The sequence below is a fragment of the Carcharhinus amblyrhynchos genome, chromosome 9 (assembly GCF_965287045.1).
Source record: "Carcharhinus amblyrhynchos chromosome 9, sCarAmb.v2.hapA, whole genome shotgun sequence".
In the NCBI taxonomy this organism is placed as follows: domain Eukaryota; kingdom Metazoa; phylum Chordata; class Chondrichthyes; order Carcharhiniformes; family Carcharhinidae; genus Carcharhinus; species Carcharhinus amblyrhynchos.
Window position 1 is genome coordinate 41,978,724 of NC_137332.1, and position 23,375 is coordinate 42,002,098.

General features: G+C 42.3%; 1 protein-coding gene across 5 annotated transcripts in view; it reads right to left on the minus strand.

The window, feature by feature from the left end:
• Window positions 1-23,375, minus strand: part of patj (PATJ crumbs cell polarity complex component) — a 359,514-nt gene that overhangs the window by 75,652 nt on the left and 260,487 nt on the right. For all 5 annotated transcript variants that reach the window (XM_080195514.1, XM_080195515.1, XM_080195511.1 and 2 more), the window contains 5 exons: window positions 22,413-22,511; window positions 16,992-17,084; window positions 12,781-12,855; window positions 9,627-9,756; window positions 8,785-8,921 (listed from right to left, as the gene is read on the minus strand). In XM_080195514.1, the coding sequence (XP_080051640.1) occupies window positions 8,785-8,921; window positions 9,627-9,756; window positions 12,781-12,855; window positions 16,992-17,084; window positions 22,413-22,511 (534 nt within the window). The remainder of the gene's footprint in view (window positions 1-8,784; window positions 8,922-9,626; window positions 9,757-12,780; window positions 12,856-16,991; window positions 17,085-22,412; window positions 22,512-23,375) is intronic.

The window sequence follows — 23,375 nt, forward strand, 5'->3', positions numbered from 1 at the left end:
AAAGGGGACCTAGTGGTAGGGGATATGGCTAAGGTATTGAATAACTTTTTTGTTTCTGTCTTCACGGAGGAGGACGTGAATAATTTGCCGGGTGTTAGCGATGGAAAGGTGGTAGGACTGGAGGGTCTTAATGACATTACTGTTACTAGAGAGGCGGTGCTCGACAGACTGGAGGGGCTGATTGTGGACAAGTCCCCAGGACCGGATGGAATGCATCCGAGGGTTCTGAAAGAAATGGCGGAGGTGATAGTGGATGCCTTGGTGGTTATTTTCCAGACGTCGCTGGATTCCGGGGAAGTGCTGGAGGATTGGAAAACGGCTAATGTTACGCCGTTGTTTAAGAAGGGTGCCAGGCAAAAAGCGGGGAATTATAGGCTGGTTAGTTTAACGTCTGTGGTAGGTAAAATGTTAGAATCTGTCATTAAGGAGGAAATTGCGAGGCATCTTGAAGGGAACTGCTTGATACAGCAGACGCAGCACGGTTTCATTAAAGGGAAGTCGTGTCTGACAAATTTACTGGAGTTCTATGAGGATGCGTCTGGGGCGGTGGATAGAGGAGAGCCGGTGGATGTGGTCTTTCTGGATTTTCAGAAGGCGTTTGACAAAGTACCTCACAAGAGGTTATTACAGAAGGTCGAGGGACATGGAGTTGGGGGTAGGGTGTTAGCGTGGATAGAGGATTAGTTGTCAAATAGGAAGCAGAGAGTGGGGGTCAACAGGTGCTATTCGGATTGGCGGATGGTGACTATTGGAGTGCCCCAGGGGTCGGTGCTGGGACCTCAGCTTTTTACCATTTATATAGATGATCTGGAGGAGGGAACCGAGTGTAGGGTGTCGAAATTTGCTGATGACACCAAGATTGGGGGAACGGCAAATTGTGCGGAGGGTGTGGAGAGTCTGCAGAAGGATCTAGATAGGCTGGGCGAATGGGCCAGGAAATGGCAAATGGAATTTAATGTTGGCAAGTGTGAGGTGGTCCACTTTGGTAGGAATAATGGTAGGAAGGACCATTACTTACGGGGCGAAAAACTGCAGCAGGCGACGGTGCAGAGGGACCTCGGGATCCTTGTGCATGAGTCGCAAAAACCCAGCTTGCAGGTGCAGCAGGTGGTCAGGAAGGTGAATGGGATGCTGGCCTTCATAGCGAAGGGGATTGAATATAAAAGTAGGGAGGTCTTGCTGCAGCTGTATAGGGCATTGGTGAGGCTGCAGCTGGAGGACTGTGTGCAGTTTTGGGCGCCGCACCTGCGCAAAGATATTTTGGCCTTGGAGGGAGTGCAGAGGAGGTTTACTAGGCTGATACCAGAGTTGAGGGGGTTGAGCTATGAGGAGAGGCTGAATAAACTAGGCTTGTACTCGTTAGAGTTTAGAAGAATGAGGGGAGATCTCATTGAGATGTATAAGATGATGAATGGGATGGATAGGATAGAGGTGGAGAGACTCTTCCCGCTCAAAAAAGACTGTAGGACTAGGGGGCACAGCCTCAAGATAAAGGGGGGGTGGTTTAGAATGGAGTTGAGGAGGAACTTCTTCACTCAAAGGGTGGTGAATCTCTGGAATTCTCTGCCCGTTGAAGTGGTGGAGGCCGCCTCGCTAAATATTTTTAAGACGCGGGTTGATGGGTTTTTGATAAGAGAGGGGATTAAGGGTTATGGGGAGAGGGCGGGAAAGTGGAACTGAGCCACGGCAGATCAGCCATGATCTTATTGAATGGCGGGGCAGGCTCGAAGGGCTAGATGGCCTACTCCTGCTCCTATTTCTTATGTTCTTATGAATGTTTCCAGCTCCAACAACTTTCAAGAAGCTGGCGTAATCTGCATCCTCACAGGCATATTCCTCCTCAAATGGCAAAAAGTTTCCTTGTATACGTTCCATTTGCTGTCCTTGTTGCATAGCAAGGCTATGTCGAATGTAGCAAACAGCCATAACCTGACACTATCATGACAGAGCAGCCCACTTGATTGTTTGTTGATGGGGTGCCAATCAGTCCCTCAATCACTGATACAGTGGCAGAAGTGCATGCCATCCTCAGAGTGCACTACAGGAAAATAACCCAGCCTCCTCAGACAGCACTTTCCAAATCCACAACTCCTACCATCTAGGTTAAGGACAAGGGCAGCAGACACATGGGAACACCATCACCTGCAACTTTCCCTCCAAGCTACCCAGTATTTTGACTTGGAAATATGTCATTGTTCTTCCACTGTTGCTGGGTCACATCCTGGAACCTCCTCCTGAACAGCACTGTGCATGTACCTACACCACTTGAACTGCAATGGTTCAAGAAGGTAATTCACCACCACCTTTTCAAGGGGCAATTAGGGATGGGTAACACATATTGGCTGAGCCAATGAAACCCACAATGCAAGAATGAATAAAAAAAAACTGAAAATGCTGGAAATCTGACCTGAATGCTTTTGCTGAAGTGTCATTGACCCAGAGACATTAATTCTGTTTCTCCTTCTACTGATGTTGCTCGCCCTGCTGTGTATTTTCAGCATTTTCTGTTTTCACTTTACTCTTTTGACAATTACATTCACATTTCTGTTGCTCACTAGAATCAGCAACTGTTTGAAACATTTGGACAGCCTACAGAGGATTCCCAAGAAAATACAGAAGTCCAGTTCTAGCTTGTGTGGTGCTCTGGCATAAGGCATTAGCAGTTTATCATGAAGCTTGTGGTACCTGTATGGTGTTCCTCTATCATCAGTTCTTACAGCTTTATTCAAAGCTCAAACTGCTGTCATTCATTGGGGTAACATCTCCACTGCCTTTGAAAGGTTTTGATGGTTTACTCTGCCATAGATCAACTCTTCCAAAGATCTGTGGAAATGAAGAATCGTAGTCCCACAGGAATGGCACATGTAGCCCTCAGGAAGGCAGCAACGTCTGCTGCTTCACCATCCCCTCAAGCAGTTCTGGCCGTGGTGCCAGAAAGCCAGATGGGGACAGGCAGTCTGGCAGCGACTAAAATGGTGTAATCTGCATCCTCACAGGCATATTCCTCCTCAAATGGCAAAAGGTTTCCTTGTATACGTTCCATTTGCTGTCCTTGTTGCATAGCAAGGCTATGTAGAATGTAGCAAACAGCCATAACCTGAGGCACTCTCTGTGGGTTGTACTGCAGAAGCATAGACCTGTCATTCATGGCCCAGTTGGTAGCACTCTTGCCTTGAAATCAAAACGTTTGTGTGTTCAAGTCTCACTCCAGGGATTTGAGCATAAAAATCTAGCCTCATGCTCAAGTGCGGTGTGGACAGAGTATTGTACTGTCGGAAGTTTTGTCCTTCAAATGAAATATTTAACTGAGACCCTGTCTGCAATAATTCCCTCTAGTTTCCCTTTGCTCTGTGTGCCCTGTTTGTTGCCTTGCACAGTCCGTTTAAGATTGCCATGTGACCATGCATGCACATATCTTAAAAGGACAGCTGTTTGTGCACAGCCTGTTTGTCCTCTGCATGGCACATTCCTGATTGATGCACGGCCACTCAACTATTCGCCTTAGAGGTAATGCCGCCTGCCTGCTCTCTCAGCTGCACATTAAAAAAATTACTTCAAAGAATAGGATTGTTAGCCTCGGTATCTTGTCAATATATATTTCTCAGTTAACATAATTTTAAAAAATGGTTATTATCACATCACTGTCTTTGGAGCTTGGATGTGTGCAAATTGGCTGCCACGTTTCAAATGTTAGAATTAATCTTTCACAGATGTAGGCACTGCTAGCGACATCAGCATTTATTGCCCTTCTCAACTGCCTTTAGGAAATGGTGTTGAGCTGCCTTCTTGAACTGCTGCAGCCCAGGTGGTGTAGGTACATCCACAGTGTTGTTAGGGATTTTGCCGCAGCAACAATAAAGGAACTGTGATATAGATTCAAGTCAAGATGATGTGTGACTTGCAGGAGTTGACTAAACTTCTATCAAGCTGGCTTTGGGACATTCTGAGGCTGAGAATAACACTGTACAAATGTAATTCCTTCTTTATTTTGCCCAGGCAGCGTAAACATTGTTGGAATATTCCATGATGGTTCTAGTGAGGCTACAGTATCATCTTTTCAACCAGTGAGATCTTTTTCTAAACTGGTGTCATCAGCCAGCTTTAATCAGCCTATCCCCAATCAGCCAGCCTCTAAGTTCCTTCTGTCATCTCCTGACTGCATAATTTAACTCTGTCTGTACCTTAACTCTCATTCTGTTCATTGACATCTATTGACTCCGAGCCTACCAATGCCTTAATTTTAAAATTCTCATTCTAGTGTTCAAATCTCTCCATTGTTTTGTCTGTAACATTCAGTTGTCCTAGTACCCTCTCAGGATTGTGTGTTCTTCCAACTATTGTGAGCCCCACTCACTTTGTCCCAGCATAGGTATCGATGTCTTCAGTTACTTGACCCAAACACCCTTTGTAAACTTTTCTGTCTTTCCACCTCATTCCACCTTCAAGAGGTTAGGAGATTACTAGCAAAATAAAAGCGCATGAGATAGCAGGCAACATACATGTCATTGGCTAATAGAAAGCAGAGAGTAAGATTAAAATAGTCACTCTCATATTGGCAAGTGTTGCTAGCAGGATGCTGCAAGGATGAGTACTTATGCTCCAGCAATTTGCAAAATATATTAATGATTTAGATCTGGGGAATACAAAGAACAAAGAAAATTACAGCACAGGAACAGGCCCTTTGGCCCTCCAAGCCTGTACCAACCATGCTGCCTATGTGGGGAATGTGGGTATTATTTCCAAGCTTGCAGATGATACAAAGCTTGGTGGGAGTGTGTAGTGAGGGAGATGTACAGCAGCTACAGGAGAATTTGGATAGATCCAGTAAGTGGGCATGAACGTAGAAATTGGAATATAATGTGGAAAAACATAATCCATTTTGAGAGAAGGAAAAGATGTGCAGAATATTTCCTAAATGGTGAGAAATTAGCAAGCGTAGATGTACAAGTGGACTTGGGTGTCCTTATCCGTAAGTCACTGAAGGTTAACATGCAGATGCAACAAACTACTTGGAAGGCTAATGGAATGCTAGCTTTTATTGCAAGAGGACTTGAGTACAGAAGTTGTGAGGTCTTGCTTCAGTTGTGTAAGAGTGTGTAGTGGTGTAGTTTTGATCCCCTTACCTCAGAAAACATAGAACATAGAAAAACTACAGCACAAACAGGCCCTTCGGCCCACAAGTTGCGCCGAACATCTCCCTACCTACTAGGCTTACCTATAACCCTCTATCTTACTAAGTCCCATATACTTACCCAAAAGTCTCTTAAAAGACACTATCGAATCCGCCTCCACCACCACTGCTGGCAGCCGATTCCACGCACCCACCACCCTCTGAATGAAAAACTTATCCCTGACATTTCCTCTGTACCTACTCCCCAGCACCCTAAACCTGTGTCCTCTTGTGGCAGCCATTTCAGCCCTGGGAAAAAGCCTCTGAAAATCCACTCGATCAATACCTCCCATCATCATACACCTCTATTGGGTCACCTCTCAGCCTTTGTCTCTCTAAGGAGAAAAGATCAAGCTCTCTCAAGCTATCCTCATAAGGGATGCCACCCAATCCAGGCAACATCCTTGTAAATCACCTCTGCACCCTTTCTATGGCAAGGATATTACTGACATAGAGCGAGGGCAACAAAGGTTCATCAGACTTGTCCCAGGGATGGCAAGACTACCTTATGAAGAGAGACTGGGCAAACTGGGCTTGTATTCTCTGGAATGAAAGAAACCTTCACAATACTGAAAGGAATAGACAGGGTAGATGCAGGGGAGATGTTTCCCTTGGTTTGGGAGTCCAGAAACAGGGGCACAATTTCAAAATAAGGGCAATGTCACTTAGGTCCAAGACGAGGAGAAATTTTTTACACAGAGGGTTGTGAATCTTTGGAATTCTCTACCCCATAGGACTATGGGAACTCAGTCATGGAGTAAAGCAGAGATTTCTGATTTACAATAACGTAAAGGGTTTTGAGGATTGTGGGTGTAAAAGACATTGACGTGTCCGATCAGCCATTATGATATTAAATGGCGGAGCAAGCGCAACAGGCTGAATGACTTACTCACTATGTTCCTATATTCCTAAGACTTTCCTTAAAATTCATCTTTCTGACCAATCATTTCGCCATCTGCTTTAATTTTTTTTTTGGTTTGACATAAATATTTATCTTGTTATGCTCTGATAAAGCATTTTGGTATACTTTCCTACATCAAATGCCTCATATGAAAGCAAGCATACGATGAAATATTTTTGTGTATAATTCTGTAAACTAAGCTATAGGTCAACAGAAAAATATCCCTTGAATTTGAAAGTGGGAAAAAGATAAGCAATTATCATACAAAAACATAAAATGCTGGAAAATCTCAACAGGTTTGACAGCATCTGTAGGGAGAGAATAGAGTGAACATTTTGAGTCTGGAGTCAGGCATACTAACCACATGTCCTGACCAGCAGAGTTGATTTTGATTGGAGCCTAGGTGCTGGGCAATTTGGTTTGGGAGGGGCCACTTTTCTTGCCACTGGATTTGGACGATTTTGTGAAGGCACTGCTGGTGGTACTAGTCCAGAGCTTTGAGGTGCCTATCGTAGGTTCTCTAAACCTCCAAAGCATATGGAAGCACAGGGATCATTGCTGCCCAGTAATCCATGATCTTAGTCATAGGTTTCAAATCCTCAAATACTCTTTTCATTAGTCAGCTGAAAACTGAGTTGTTTGGAGTTGAGGACTTTCGGGTTGAAGACAGATTCTTGACTGTGTTCTTCAAATGGTTCTCTCCAGCAAGCACTGACTGCCTCCCAGTCGTTTATGAGCTCCCCTCCATGCTTTTCTCTCAGCTGGGTGGCCCATGAGTGCTCGGGCCATAGATCATTTTATTGCATTGAAGAAACCATGCATGTCATTGATATTTGAGAATTGTTAAATCTTCCATGCTCTTTCTACCCACCATTTGTCCTTAATACCTGTTGTCTTTATGCTGTACTGCTGCCTTCAGCCAACTGCTGACTGCTCTTTTCTTTGAGCCATAGCAATGTTTCCAGTCAATGAAACTTTGTGCTTAAACTTGATTAGGTCCTGTACCTGTTAGTTGTTTTCATCAAACCTGTCACAATGTGTTTTGGATGAGTCCAAGGACCTCTTCTCAGGCTTTGTAATAGTGAGTTTTAGGTTTGACCAGGCATTCTGGGTACGCTATGGTCCCTTAAGGCTGGAGGTTGAGTGGTAGGCAGTGAGGCACTGACTGAAAAGGATCACATTTCAAGGACTTCTGATGCATTTGCTGTGAATTTTCTTGTGGAATTGCTTTTGTTGCCAACACTGTTTGGCGGGGGCCATGCCATTGGAGATAACAGGTTAGGTAAGGCAATGATGGGCCCAACAGTTGTCAGTGCTTGTCATGGAGAGTACAATGTGAAATTCTTTGTGGTCCCTTGCATGAACGATAATGTAGTCAAACAAGTGCAAGTATTTGGACAGTGGGTGTTGCCATCAGATCCTGCGCTTGACCTCGGTGGTTCAGGATTTTTGTAGTGGGAATAGAGATAAATATCAGCCTGTAGGGGACGCTTTATTTTTCAATTAAACTTCAAATAAGTAGCTGAGGGGCACGTTCTTGAAGAAGCACCCACCCAGTTACTTACTTTCTGCTGCAGCCTAGGTGCTTCTTTGAAGCTGGAATTCTCTGATCAGCCCTCAGGCTTTGAAAGCCCTACTGCTGTCCTTAATTGGACAAGAAACTTGGCTCATCCACGTGAGAATCTGAGCTTGAATCAGTTTTCCCACCAGAGGCAGGTTTTTGACCCAAAAGCAAACTCAGCTCCTGTTTCCTGTCTCTGTGGCCAAAATTCTGCCCAATTACTCTGTGACAACATGTATTCCATTCACTGATGTTTGTACTTGGAATTATGGTGAGGTAAGGAAAACATGAATCAGAAACAAAGGAAATGGAAAGAAGTTGCAAATGATAAGCTGCTAAATATGAGTGAAAATAGCTAACCTTGAATGACCAGTCAGGAAGAACCTACCAATAAATCACTCACAATTCATTTCAAAAAGTTCCATGAACCATTTTTTCGTTCATTAAATGAACTTACCAATGCCCAAAATAGGGTTTTGAACATTAGAGTTAAATTCACGTGTCCTGGTTCCCGCATGCCAACATTATAGCTGGGAAAGCCTACTACCTTCTCAGAAGGCTAAGAAAATTTGGCATGTCTGCTACTCATCAACTTCTTCGGATGCACCATAGAAAGCATTCTTTCTGGTTGTGTCACAGCTTGGTATGGCACCTGCTATGTCCAAGACTGCAAGAAACTACAAAGGGTTGTAAACAAAGCCCAGTCCATCATTCAAACTAGCCTCCCATCCATTGACACCGTCTACACTTCCCGCTGCCTTGGAAAAGCAGATGGCATAATTAAGGACCCCACGCATCCCCGACATACTCTCTTCCACCTTCTTCTGTCGGGAAAAGATACAACTGTCTGAGGACATGTACCAACTGACTCAAGAACAGTTTCTTCCCTGCTGCCACCAGATTTCTGAATGGTCCTATCTCGCATTAAGTTGATCCTTCTCTACATCCTATGACTGTAACTGTCATAACTGTAACATTCTGCATTTTCTCCTTTCCTTCTCTATGAGCGGTATGCTTTGTCTGTATAGTGTGCAAGAAACAGTGCCTTTCACTGCATACCAATACATGTGACAATAATAAATAAATCAAATCAAAGGAATTACATGCTCCCTTCTTTCGCCCTTCCAAATCTCCACAATGAAAATTACTCACCAACAGTGTGTCTCTTCCACCCACAATGCTGAGACCCAGTCCAGAACGTCCTTTCGATATTTCCAGAACAGTTTCTTGTCCTGGGACCACAGGACATGTTGCTGGATCTAGCACTACTGCAGGCGTTGATATGTTACCTTTACAAATAGGACAATTTCATATGATTAGTTTCGTTCAGGAACATACTGGCGCAAAGTGATTATGTCAGGTCTCTGAGAAAATTTTGCTACACCAGAATTTCTTTTGCATTCTCAAATGCTTAGAGGTGGGCTTGCACTTGAAGCAGATCTGCCAGAATGCCACAAACCAGAGGATTAATGGGTGTCTCAAACTTACTCCAAAGAACTTGCAGGAATTTATTTTTCTCCACTCTATCTATCCAATGGTGGCAGCTGGGAGAACATTTGAAGGTGTTCCAGGTTCTGCCATAAAGCCCACATAATGTGGTCAGATTGAGAATGGGGTCATGCCTCTTTTCTAATAGGTTCATTGCTCTTTAGTGATGCTACGCCTCTCAGACAATAAGTTCAGATCAACGTGAGCTTTCTGTTTTCGGTGGTTTATGTTCTGATAATTACTGCATATATGAACGATAGCTTTTTCAATAAACATTAATGTAAATTATTTTCATTGGAGAAAATATTGAATAGTTATTCTGGAATATAGAGCATTCGCATAAAGATTTTCTAATATTTACATCAGGTTTCTGAATGGATTGAATATCACAAGTTCAATAAAGAACTGTGGATGGATAACTACAGATTAACCTTCCATTTCGGATTGAAATGGTAACTCTGGGCTTAATTTATCATAGTATGAAAGGAAACGTTGGAAATACTTACTGCGATCAGAGAATTCAGAATCTGTGCTAAGATACAAAGGTGGAGGCACTGGAGATGGTTGCAGTGACTTGTCTTGACAACTAATAGTTAACTTCACTGTTCCTTTTGCTTTTTTGAGAAGATTGATGGCCTTGAACAGGAACAGAAAATGTCACATCTTATTTCCATGGGCTTAAAATACAAAAGAAAGACCAGTCATCTCAGGTAAATTGAAATGCCAAATCTCCAACGCTTCTTCCTACCTCCCCTGGATCATGATCCCATAACCAAATATCAAGTCATTATTTAGAAGACTTCACTAACCTCCTCTGCTCTGGAGATCTCCCACAATATTCTCCAACCTCAGTCATAATCCACAAAGTCAGTACCCTACTTCAGTCCCAGGATGCAAAAAGAGAACATAAGTTCAGCCAGCGTTTTGAGGCTGGATGACTCACCTGATGAAGGAGCAGTGCTCCGAAAGCTTGTGATTCCAAATAAACCTGTTGAACTTTAACCTGGTGTTGTGAGACTTCTTACAATATCCACTATAGTCACTGACCCCCATAGATATTTAGCTACATCTTTTCCTCCTTTCCCACATTCTGAAAGGGTTAATCACACATATTTAAAAATCACAAACTGCAAGTTAATAAACTTGGTCACAACAGGAAAATCTCTGAGAAAACCACAAATTTTGATTAAAGCAGATCCAGATAAGAGTCAAAGACTCTGGAACTCTCAGTTAGATACAGCCTAGATACCAGACCTCCATTGAATTATGCACAGCTGCAGGTTGTCTGTGGCTGTTCTAACAAGAGACAATGGGACAGGGGAGTTGATACACCACTGGTCAGAAAGATGACTTCATAGTTATGTAGAAAGAAATATATGCTTAATGATATAATAATTAGTTAGACATGCACAAGTTGTAATTGGACAACTATACCCTTATGTTATACATTATGTAATCCCAATTGTTAATTGTGAGTGAATATAGATAATTCCTTTTCAAATATACAACTCTGATTGGTATGAACTAATTACTTGTAATCAAATCTGGAAGTATATCTGTCTGTGTGAAGCTGTATACAGTGTGCTCTCTGCAACGTCACCAGCTGGCATACTAGATCCTTTGCTAGCTTACAGAAAACAAAGACCAATTTTAAAACCCCAAAATTCTTCATGTGATCACGAAGGCAAAAAAAGTCTGCAAGAAGCTGGACATCAAACTCCCCCACAACAGACTCTAATCAATTTTCCATCTCCACTGCATCAGTTCTAACTTTGCCACTTCCCATGCCAGTAATTCTGATATTTTGTCCTTTTACACCAAATGAGTTTCCATTCCACGGTGGTTAACAGGTTACGTGAATCAACCAAGTCCATCCCATTTCTTGAAGATCAGCTCTCACCAATTTCTCCCAGAGCCATAATAGTGATCCCCTTTTCCCCACTTGCCACCCCACTTTATCATTTAACAACGTATCCTTTGTCATCTCCACCAACACTAACACATATCTTCCTCTCCCCTCAAATGTCAAGCATGGTTCAGTTGGTAGCTCTGAATCTGTGGACTGAGGACCAAATCCAAGACTTAAATGCAAAAATCAAGGGTGATACTCCAATGAGGTATTGAGTGAGTGCTAAGCTACTGGAGTTGCCGTGTCTCAATGAGATGTCTTTTCTTTTAGGTAGACATAAAAGAACCATAGCATTATTTTGGACAAGAGCAAGGAAATTAAGCCCATTATCTTGGCCAATATTTATCCCTAAATCAGTATCACTGAAACAGATTACTTGCTTTTTAATCATACTGCTGTTGTGCGAGTTTGCTGTGCACAAGTTGGCTGGCATGTTTCTTGCATTACAACATTGGCTACATTTCAAAAAGTGGGACTCCAGTGGTAATGAAAGGCAATGTAATAATGCAAATCTTCCTTTTTTTACTTTCTCTCCTTTCAGCATTCCCCTGTGACACCCTGCTCCACTCTTCCATCGCTCTCAACAATCTCTTCCTTACCTACTTATCTTCCCATTGCAAGCTCAAGAGATGCAACAACAGCCCTTTTACCTTCTCCCTTTTCATTGTTCAGGATCGTAAACACCCCTCCCAGGTGAAACAGGAATTTTATTGTACTTCCTTCAAATTACTATTCTGTGTTTGCCATTCATAAAGTAGTTTCATCTACAATGGAGTAGCAAACATAAATTGAGTGAATATCTCCATTCCTTGAGGAATATTTCCATTCAGTCTGCAAATATAATCCGCAGCTCCTGATTGCCTGGTATTTTAATTCTTCACTCCATTTCCACCCTGACCCTGGCCCCCTACATTGTTCTAATGAAGCTCAATGGAAGTCCGAGCAACAGTATCTCATCTTTTGGTTGGGCACCTTACTATGAGCGTTCATACCTGCTCCAGAACCATTTTTTTGTCTCTTAATGTTTCCCATTTTGCCTTCCACATCCATCATCATTTTTGTTATTTAATCTCTCATGCCTTCCAGGCTATCATAGATCTTACTTTCAGCTTTTCTCCCCTTTCCTTCTCCCAACTTTGTCTCCATCTTTTTCCATTTGTAATGAAAAGTCACCAATCTGAAACGTTAATCTTGTTTATCACTCCCCACAGATACAATCTTGCCTGTTGAGGCTTTCCAGCATTTTCTGTTTTTTTTTCACTTATGTCTTCACTTTCTGCTTGTAGGCTTCAGGCATTGAGTTTCAAGCATTGTGAATATTGTGCTTTCGAAATCAGAGTCTATATGACCAATAAAATGGATATGATGAATTAGGGTTTCTTTCTGCATAGTGAAGGCAGTGAGAAAACCCCTGAAACTGTTGGAGACCTCAGCAATACTGAGTCATTGCTATTTCACAAAGCGGGTGGGCCAGGGGAGGGTGGAGGACACAGTGGGGTGGTTCTGTTGGACTTCCACCAGCATAATGACAAGAGGCCCCTGAAATCGTGGTAAGATTTCAGAACTTTTTGAGGAAATTAACTTTTTTTTTGCAAAGTTTACATGCTTTTATGGGCCATGGTTGCTCATAAATTGCACAATATTCACAAATTGCATAGATTGGGGAGGCTGATCAATCAAAACCGTTTTGGAAAAAACATAAAAATAGCCATCAGTGAACATGAAAGACCTTAAACTAATCATGGGATTACCTTTTCTGGAGGCTGCGCCACGACATTTTCATCATCCACAGCCAGAATTCTGTCACCTACTTTGATTCTTCCATCCTAAAATTATAAATTGCATTATGCTGGCATAACAGATTTTTAAACTATATTTTTAATATATATGCAGGAAGACGTTATAATACCACAGATTTTACAGTGAGAGTAACATTAAGACTATCAGTGCTTACCATTAAGGTGTCTATCAGACTGCAACTCTGGCACTTTCATATGCCCAGTTAAACATAAAAATCAGAAATTGCTGCATGATTTTCCCATCTCCTCTCTAATGGTATCTGACTGTAAGACTCCGCATTGAAATAGATGAAGGAAGTGAAGTGGGACAAGGGTATTGATATACCACTGGTTATAAAGATAACTTTATAATTAGGAAGTAGGAAGACATATGTGCTTGATATTAAAATTAGGTAGGCATGCACAAGTTGTAATTGAATAACTATAGCCTGATGTTATGCACAATGTAAACCTAATCAATAGTTATGATACAGGTAGAACTTCTGTGCAAATGTACACCTTTGATTGGTGTATGTTAATTTCTTGTAACTGGATATTAATTATAAATGCACGTATAATTTGTGGACCGAGGCGGTCACTGGTTGAAGCAATGGGACCAGCCCATACAGTAGTTATAATAAAGGCCTTGCTTGAAACTCCTGGGCCAGAATGTTGCCACCTTTCACGTTTTCCCATCCTGCTACAACAAACAGAGATTTGGCTGGGCACCAAATCCTCCGACCTTGCTGCAGCGGAAGCATGGCATGAATTGCTGGTAAGATCGTGCCCCAACTGCCTCTGTCTGGTTTTCTTGAGAGCGAGAGAATGAAATACATTATAGTCAAATAGCTGTATTTTTCTCCCATCACAGACCAAACCATCATTTACCTCCCCATCTCCATCGCCACCCCTGCCCACGCCCCCACGCACCGCCCCCCCCCCCCCCCCGCCCCCCACACACACAAACACCCCCATCCCCCCAACTCAGGTGGACAAACTTGGGGGGGGGGAAATAAATTACAAATGTGTAAAAAACTTGTACATCTGGGTTTAGCATCCGTAACTGCTCTACACCAAAAACCTCTGAGATAATATAGGCGCCCTCATGTGATTGGATAAGTAGACTTAATCTCCACTGACTGCAGGAACTAGGCATGTATCAGTGTTTTATTTCCTGTCTTATTAATAAACCTAAAGATGCATGAAATGACAATATGTAAAATCATAGCAGGAGGAGGAGTTAAGTCGTAACTTTTGCTGCTGATTTCAGCAACATTTGTATGATGCTCCCTATCACTTCTACTAGTCTACAGTTTGCTTGTAATTTATAAAGACAATTTAGTGTCCAACATCTTTGCAGGTTCAAAAACAGAAAATTCTGGAAAATCTCAGCAGGTTTGACAGCAGCAGTGGAGAGAAAACAGAGCCAATGTTTTGAGTCTGGATGACCCGTCATCTGCATCTTCAGTAATTTTCTTTTATCTTCAGAGGTCCATCCTGGTCTGAATTTCCACATAATCACCACATCTGGTCCAGTCAGTAAGACAGGAAAAGACAGGGCTTGGTGAAAACCTGGTATACTGTTGGACTCCATGTCAAGTTCCAACTCAGGACCGTGACTGCAGGAATTCTCAACCCTGCCCAGTCTAGCCCTAAAAACAGCTCTGCCATAAGAGGCTTTCTCACCATTGGGTGGCACAGTGGTTAGCCAGGGACCCCTTTCAATTCCAGCCTCGGGTGACTGTGCTGAGTTTGTACATTCTCCCTGAGTCTGTATGAATTTACTCCGGGTGCTCCGGTTTCTTCCCACACTCCAAAGATGTGTGAATTAGGTTGGTTGACCATGCTAAATTGTCCATTAATGTCAGGGGGACTAACAGGGTAAATATGTGGGGTTCCAAGGATAGGGCCTGGATAGGATTGTTGTCAGTGCAGGTTTAATGGGCCAAATAGTCTCCTTCTGCACTGTGGGGATTCGAGTACATAGTTGTCCAAGTCAGCACAGGAAATTTTGTTCCGTGTCCTTGTTGAGCTTGTGGCTATTCTGGCAGACTTCAGCTTAAGTTTTGAATGGCCACATATTTTCAATTCCAGAACAACAACTTTTAATTTCATACAGTATTTTGCAAATTTTGAAGCATTTATTGATTTGGAATGAGACACAGAGAGAGATTATGGGCCAAATATGGGCATTTAGGATTAGGGCACTATGGTCAGCATGGACCAGTTGGGCCAAAGAGCCTGTTTCCATGCTGTTCTGCTCTATGACTCTGATTCTATTATCAATAAATGCCTCTTTCTAAGTTTTTCAGTTGTATAATGAAATCACTGTGGGAGATTTCTGTTTAAAGGTGTAGAACAGTTCTAATTTGGTTAGGTTTGATTTATGACCTATCCAAATCTCAAGTAACATATTTCATATAAAATTCAAGATGAAAATTCTGGTAGATTTTAAGATGAAACCAGTGGCAAGAGAGGGAAATTGTTCCTTAAAAGGGCAGAGAGAATGAAAGGGGTGTTACAAGCACAAGGTGCAAAAAATTAGAAATTTTAGCGAAGAACTAAAAGAACACGTAACTCAGCAGCCTTGTTTCACTAAATTTGAAGGAACAAGAAAATAAGATTTGGCAGGAAGCTAGTAAAGAAAAAATGAGCAAATGATTTCCCATGTAAGCAGCATTCCTTAATCATAACTCTACCTTCTCCGCTGGCAGCTCATTCCATGTACACACCACCCCTTCTCACTTTAAACGTACATCCTCTAGTTTTGGACTCTCGTATCTTGGGGAAAAGACCCTGGCTATTCACCTTATGTAGTGTAGATGTGAGTTCATGGCAAACTGCAACCCAGCACATTGTTCCAAATGTACCTTAAAAAATCTTTTTCAATTCATTAAATGAATCTTATGTGGTGTCTATCATTGAATGGGACAAAACCATGACTTTCTATTTTGCCACTTCATTAGATTTGTTCCTTCAGTGGTCTTTATGTCTATCTTTCCACCACTTTGTAAACACTTTATAGCCTCTGTGTTGTCACAATATTTGTGTGACACCAAGTCTTGGATGAGCTAGAAATTCCTTCAGCTCAACATCAGGGGTACTGAAGCCATCATCGCAACAATCTGTCACAACATTATACCCTGCCATTACATTTCAATCACCTCGCTGGCCACTGCTGCAGATGGACCAAATAGTTTGGAGCACTTCTTTCACATAGACAGCCTACCTTTATCTTTCTCCCAACATCATCTGTCCTCCATACTAGTATCACCACACTGGTCAATGACATCCACATCCATTCACTTCCAGGTTTGATTATTTCTGGCTGGTCTCCCATCCTACACTTGCCATTGCCTCACCTATCACTTCTGTTCTTGCTAATTTGCATTGGCTGTTAACCTAAATTTTTACAATCAACATGTCTAGATTACCTTTCTGGCATCTTTTCCACTGTCAAAATTATGCACAAACGCTCCTTTGCTCTGACTCTGACCTTTACTGCACACAAATTCCCACTGCCGGTCACCTTACAATGGTTGGCCATGCCTTCAGCTGCCTCGATTCCATGTTCTGAAATTGTCTTCTTAAAATTCTCATTCTTTTTCTCCCCTTTTCAGTACCTCCTCCTTAAAGCCCACCTTTTGAACCCAATATTTAGTTACTCATGCAAGAAACCCCTTCTTTGGCTCTGCATCCATTTTTTCCCCAAATTGTCTGTGAAGCACCTTGGTACATATTTCTACGTTGAAAGTGGTATATAAATGCAGCTTGCAGTTTTCATGGTTGCGTCAATTGGAGTATGGCAACAAGGAAGACAATAATACCATAGAACATGCTTAATACAAAGATATTTGAGCTTAGCATTAAAATAATTTGGATAGTATATCTCAAAAGTCATTCACTCAGATTGAATTGTGGTCAATGGTGTGAGGCCACCTTGCCTCACTATGCACCTGCGGCAAAGTAGTTTAAACTACCCTGGAATTTACCAATCAGTGCTATTGCTGTTTGCTAACATTAAAATGTATATTCAACATGGTTGATAATATTAGAATTCAAAAGCAGAATACTGCAGATGCTGGAAATCCAAAATGACGTTAGGATTCAATGTTAGGCCTTCAAACTGCTTAGTTAAACAGCAAGTAGTTGAAATGCTGAATTGTTTCAAATCAATTTCTCACCTTTATAGCTGCCCCATTGTCAGTCAGACTTTTAATGATGACACCTTCACTTGTGTTGTCTTCACTGACAGCAAGACCAAGGCCACTCTGGTCCTATAAATTAGATTTTAGAAGTCAATATTTCACTGTTCACCACCTCATAATTCAGTGAGTCATTATTAACTTGTAAAATAATATTCTACAGATTTTCCAATGGTTCAATGTACTGTCCAGTAGACGTTTCCTTTACAAATCAGAAAATTCCAACTAAAATTCTAGTTTGCACTGTTGCTAAGTAAGTGCTATTTGATAGCGCTGCAAATGACCCCTTCCATCACTTTACTGATAATCGAGAGCAGGGCGGTAATTGGATTGGATATGTCCTGTTTCTTGTGTGCAAGACATACCTGGGCAATTTTCAACATTGCTGGGTAGGTGCCAGTGTTGTAGCTGCACTGGAACAGCTTAGCTAGGGGCACAGAAAGTTCTGGAGCACAATTCTTCAGCATTATTGCAGGAATGTTGTCAGGACTCGTAGCCTTTGCAATATCCAATACATTCAGCTGTTTCTTGGTATCATGCAGTGTGAATCAAATTGGTTGAAGACTGACAATTTTGATGCTGGGGACCTCTGGTGGAAGCTGAGATAGATCATCCACTCGGCACTTCTGGCTGAAGATTGTTGCGAATGCTTCAGCCTTATCTACTGCACAGATGTGCTGGGCTCCTCCACCATTGAGGATGGGGATATTTGTGGAACCACCTCCTCTACTGAGTTGTTTAATTGTTCACCATCATTCATGGCTGGGTGTGGCAGGACTGCAGAGCTTAGATGTGATTCGTTGATTATAGGATTGTTTAGCTTTGTCTATTACTTGTTGTTTATGCTGTTTGGCATGCAAGTTGACACCTCATTTTTGTTTTTAGACATGCCTGGTGTTGCTCTTTGAATGCCCTCCTGAACTTTATATTGAACAAAGAACACAACAGCACAGGAACAGACCCTTTGGCCCTCAAAGCCTGCACTGAATACGTTGTCCTATTTAGACCAATTGCTTATATTGCCGTAATTTCCGTTTGTTCACGTGCATATCAAGATAAGTCTTAAATGTGGCTAACGTGACTGCCTCAAACATCTCACTCAGCAGTGCATTCCAAGCCCCCACCACCCTCTGTACAAAAAACTTCCCCTGCACATCTCCACTAAACTTTTCCTTCCTTATCTTGAATTTGTGTCCCCTTGTAATTGCCACTTCTGAACATAAGAACATAAGAAATAGGAGCAGGAGTAGGCCATCTAGCCCTTCGAGCCTGCCCCGCCATTCAATAAGATCATGGCTGATCTGTCGCTGCTCAGTTCCACTTTCCCGCTTTCTCCCCATAACCCTTAATCCCCTCTCTTATCAAAAACCCATCAACCCGCGTCTTAAAAATATTTACCGAGGCAGCCTCCACCACTTCAACGGGCAGAGAATTCCAGAGATTCACCACCCTTTGAGTGAAGAAGTTCCTCCTCAACTCCGTTCTAAACCGCCCCCCTTTTATCTTGAGGCTGCCCCCTAGTCCTACTGCCTTTTCTGAGCGGGGAGAGTCTCTCCACCTCTATCCTATCCATCCCATTCATCATCTTGTATGTCTCAATGAGATCTCCCCTCATTCTTCTAAACTCTAACGAGTACAAGCCCAGTTTATTCAGCCTCTCCTCATAGCTCAACCCCCTCAACTCCGGTATCAGCCTAGTAAACCTCCTCTGCACTCCCTCCAAGGCCAAAATATCTTTGCGCAGGTGCGGCGCCCAAAACTGCACACAGTACTCCAGCTGCGGCCTCACCAATGCCCTATACAGCTGCAGCAAGACCTCCCTACTTTTATATTCAATCCCCCTCGCTATGAAGGCCAGCATCCCATTTGCCTTCCTGACCAGCCCTGGGTAAAAGCTTCCAACTGTTCACCCAACCTATACCTCTCTTAATTTTATAAACTTCTATCACGTCGCCCCTCAGCCTTTCCAGGGAGAACAATCCCAGTTTATTCAATCTCTTCTCATAGCTAATACCCTCCATACTAGGCAACATCCTGGTAAAGCTTTTCAAAACCTCCACGTCCTTCTGGTAGTATGGTGACCAAGAATAGGACACAGTATTCCAAATGTGGCCTAACCAACGTTTTATACATCTGTAACATAACTCGGAAAATTTTATATTTGCTGCCCCATCGGATGAAGGCAAGCATGCCATATACTTTCTTCACCACCTTTTCCACCTATGCTGCCACTTTTAAGGATCTGTGGACTTGTACTCCCAGATTTCTCTTTGTTGAACCAAGGTTGATCCCCTGGCTTGGTGGTAATGGTAGAGTAGGGTATATGCCGAATTGTGACGTTACAGACTGTGGTTGAGTACAGTTCTTCAGCTGCTGATGCTCACAGTGCCTCATAGATGCCCAATTTTGAGCTGCTCCAGCTATTCAAAATCTATCCCACTTAGCATGGTGGTAATGCCACACAACATAATGGAAAGTACCCTCAATATGAAGATGGGACTGTGCAGTGGCCAATCCTACCAATGTTGTCAAGGGCAGAAGCATCTGTGGCAGACAGGTTGGTGAGGACGAGGTCAAGTATGCTTTTCCTCTTCTTGGTTCCCTCACCAGACTGCAGTGCTAGTTTAAGAACATAATATAAGAACATAAGAAATAGGTGCAGGAGTAGGCCATCTAGCCCTTTGAGCCTGCCCCGCCATTCAATAAGATCATGGCTGATCTGTCGTGGCTCAGTTCCACTTTCCCGCCCTCTCCCCATAACCCTTAATCCCCTCTCTTATCAAGAACCCATCAACCCGCTTCTTAAAAATATTTAGCGAGGCGGCCTCCACCACTTCAACGGGCAGAGAATTCCAGAGATTCACCACCCTTTGAGTGAAGAAGTTCCTCCTCAACTCCATTCTAAACCGCCTCCCCTTTATCTTGAGGCTGTGCCCCCTAGTCCTACAGTCTTTTTTGAGTGGGAAGAGTCTCTCCACCTCTATCCTATCCATCCCATTCATCATCTTATACGTCTCAATGAGATCTCCCCTCATTCTTCTAAACTCTAACGAGTACAAGCCTAGTTTATTCAGCCTCTCCTCATAGCTCAACCCCCTCAACTCCGGTATCAGCCTAGTAAACCTCCTCTGCACTCCCTCCAAGGCCAAAATATCCTTGCGCAGGTGCGGCGCCCAAAACTGCACACAGTACTCCAGCTGCGGCCTCACCAATGCCCTATACAGCTGCAGCAAGACCTCCCTACTTTTATATTCAATCCCCCTCGCTATAAAGGCCAGCATCCCATTCGCCTTCCTGACCACCTGCTGCACCTGCAAGCTGGGTTTTTGCGACTCATGCACAAGGACCCCGAGGTCCCTCTGCACCGTCGCCTGCTGCGGTTTTTTGCCACGTAAGTAATAGTCCTTCCTACCATTCTTCCTAACAAAGTGGACCACCTCACACTTGCCAACATTAAATTCCATTTGCCATTTCCTGCTAGGTCCTTTGAAACCCAGCCAACTTGGTCTGTGGTGGCACTACCGAGCCACTCTTGATAATGGACATTCTGCGCCCTTAGTACCCTCAGTGCTTCCTCAATGCAGTGTTCAACATTGAGGAGCACTGACTCATCAGCTGAAGGGGGACAGTATGTTGGAAGTTTATTTGCCCATGTTCGACCTGATGCCATGAGACTTCATGTGGTTCAGAGTTAATATTCAGGATTCCAAGGCAGCTCCTCCTGACTGTATACCACTGTACTGTGCCACCTCTGCAGGGTCTGTCTTGCCTATGACACAGGATAGAACCGTCACCATTCCTGGGTGTGTCTGGGACATTATCTGTAATACGTGTTCCCTGAGTATGACTTTGTCAGGCTGTTGCTTGACTAGCCTGTGAGGCAGCTCTCCCAATTTTGGCACAAGCCCCCAGATGTTAGTAAGGAAGACTTTGCAGGGTTGACAGGGCTGGGTTTGCTGTTGTCGTTTCTGCTGCCACAATATTTAAGTCAGGTTCATTCCTCATGCCACATTCGATTATAGATGGTCATAGCTAATTTATTTACAACTCATGCAACCTGCTCTTTTTGCTGCTGATTTTATTGTGGCTGCTCCCGGCACAGATGGGAACAAGCTGCTGTTTTAATAAACGACTAATCCTATTGCGCTGCACATTACTCATTGCTACGAAATGGCTTTCAGATACTCGGACATCCAGCATATCTCTGTAGAAGCGTGTGTGCATTTTGGGTCTCCTTTCCTCACATTCTTTGGTGTTTCCCCTACATTTTTTTTCACCTACAATCTTGGCAGAGGTTTCTAATGCAATCAGGTGCATTTTAGAATTGGCTTTCAGAATTTATCAGAGCATTGTGACACCCCCTTTTAATTACCCCCTAACCAATTTTTCACTCGCACCACTAGTTTTCTCCCTGCATACAAATAAATCTGCACCTGGAGCTGTGCATAATTAAGACAAATAGCTGACCCTGGAAATTGGGTGCAAACAGCACTTTCCCATTTGTAAATGTCAGTCCAAATCCTGTTTCTAGCTATTTGGACATAAACTGCACCCATGTCAAAAACACTTAATTGCCTCCGTAAACTCTAACAAATGAGATGAAATTCAGCAAACAGAAAACACGTATTCAAATAGCACTGAATTGACAATCTTTTCACACCAAGTGGAATATTTGACACAGCTGCCTTGATGAGAACTGGTAAGCTGTAGTTGACAGCTGGTGGTGAGTTCATACTTCAGATCCAGAACCTCCCGAGGGATATTGGAAAACATGCAAATCTTCCTACATCAAATTTTGAGTTATAACAATACATTTTAAACTGTAAATTATTCAGCGTCATTCAGAAAATAATTTGTTTCTTTTTATAATTTCTTCAAATCTCAGCATATAAGCACGATGTACACAGCTAATTGTGTGGTGTGGCTCTGCCCTGCTCCTGCAATTTTGAATTCAAGTTGATGCCTCTGTTCCAGATCCAAGAATAGATTGTCATTCTTTATGTTTGAGCATTCGATACTGAATTGCAGTACTAGTTGGTTTGACTGGTTTGATACTTTATGCACAAATCAAATAGAAACTTAACTTGAGAAATTCAGATCTAAGCTCTGCATTCACATTTTTTATTACATCAAGCTCTTCACTGCAAACTTTTACTGAAATTTCTGTCTCTTCACTTATGCAAGCAGAAGTGAGATGATATACAGGTCTGAAGTGGGTGTGCTAAAACAAAATGCAGCTATAAAAACTGGCTCACTTTTGATGAAATTGCACTGATAAATTGCCTTAGAACACATTACTATATTCTTCAGTTTAGAATAAGACAGATATCTCATACATATGATAAGAACATTGATTAAAAACAGGAATTTGAAAATCACTTATTGAACCACTTTGCTTACCTTAGTTAATAGTACATGCTGCACATTCTTGAAACTTGAAAAATCTGAAAGAGAGGATGATTGTTCCAGAGAGGACAATGCTCTTGTGGTATCTAGAATCTAAGCACATTACAGATTATTGCAGTATCACCATGTGGAGAGAGAAATTTCATTTTTTTTTTACTGAGGAAGATGGAGCAGTTTTTTCTTGCTTTTGTGCTCATCAATTTGATGGATGTGTGCGTGTTGAGGAATAGAACACCTTCCATTTTAGTAATTTCAGTCATTCAGTATCAGCATCAATCACTCTCAGGCCAAAGTCCACTCCATTAGTTTATTAGTTTATTTATTAGTGTCACAAATAGGCTTTTATTAAAAATGAACTGAAGTAACTCTGAAAATCCCTTGATCACACACTCTGGCACCTATTCAGGTACACAGAGAGAATGTAGCAAAACCAATGCACCTAGACAGCACGTCTTTCAAACAGGAGGAGGAAACCGGAGCGCCTGGAGGAAATCAGTGCAGACTCCGCACAATCTTTGACCCAAGCCAGGAATCAAACATTTTCAGTTTTTATTTCATTAGTATATATTTGAAATCATTTCATTTCAAGGAAGTAGTAATAGTAATAAAACGTAAATACACTTGTGGGAAAAAAGGCATTTGTGGTATAAGATGGAGGTGAAAAGGTTCCAGCTACATTGGGTTGAATTTCCTTTTCCTAAAAAAAATCCTATATTAATATTGTAATTGAAAAAGTCTGAGGATGTCAACTGAGAAAAAATATACTAATGATATATTTACGTCAGTCATCAATAAATTCAAACTGATCATAATGTAGAGAGACATTTTAGAATATTATAGCCATGTCAGCTGTGTAATTGAAAATTTCATTAAGGCCCTAAATTAAACTGCTTCCCACAAAAAGAAACAAGTGATTGATGGTACAACTAATATGTTTATGTAGATGCAGTACTCTGT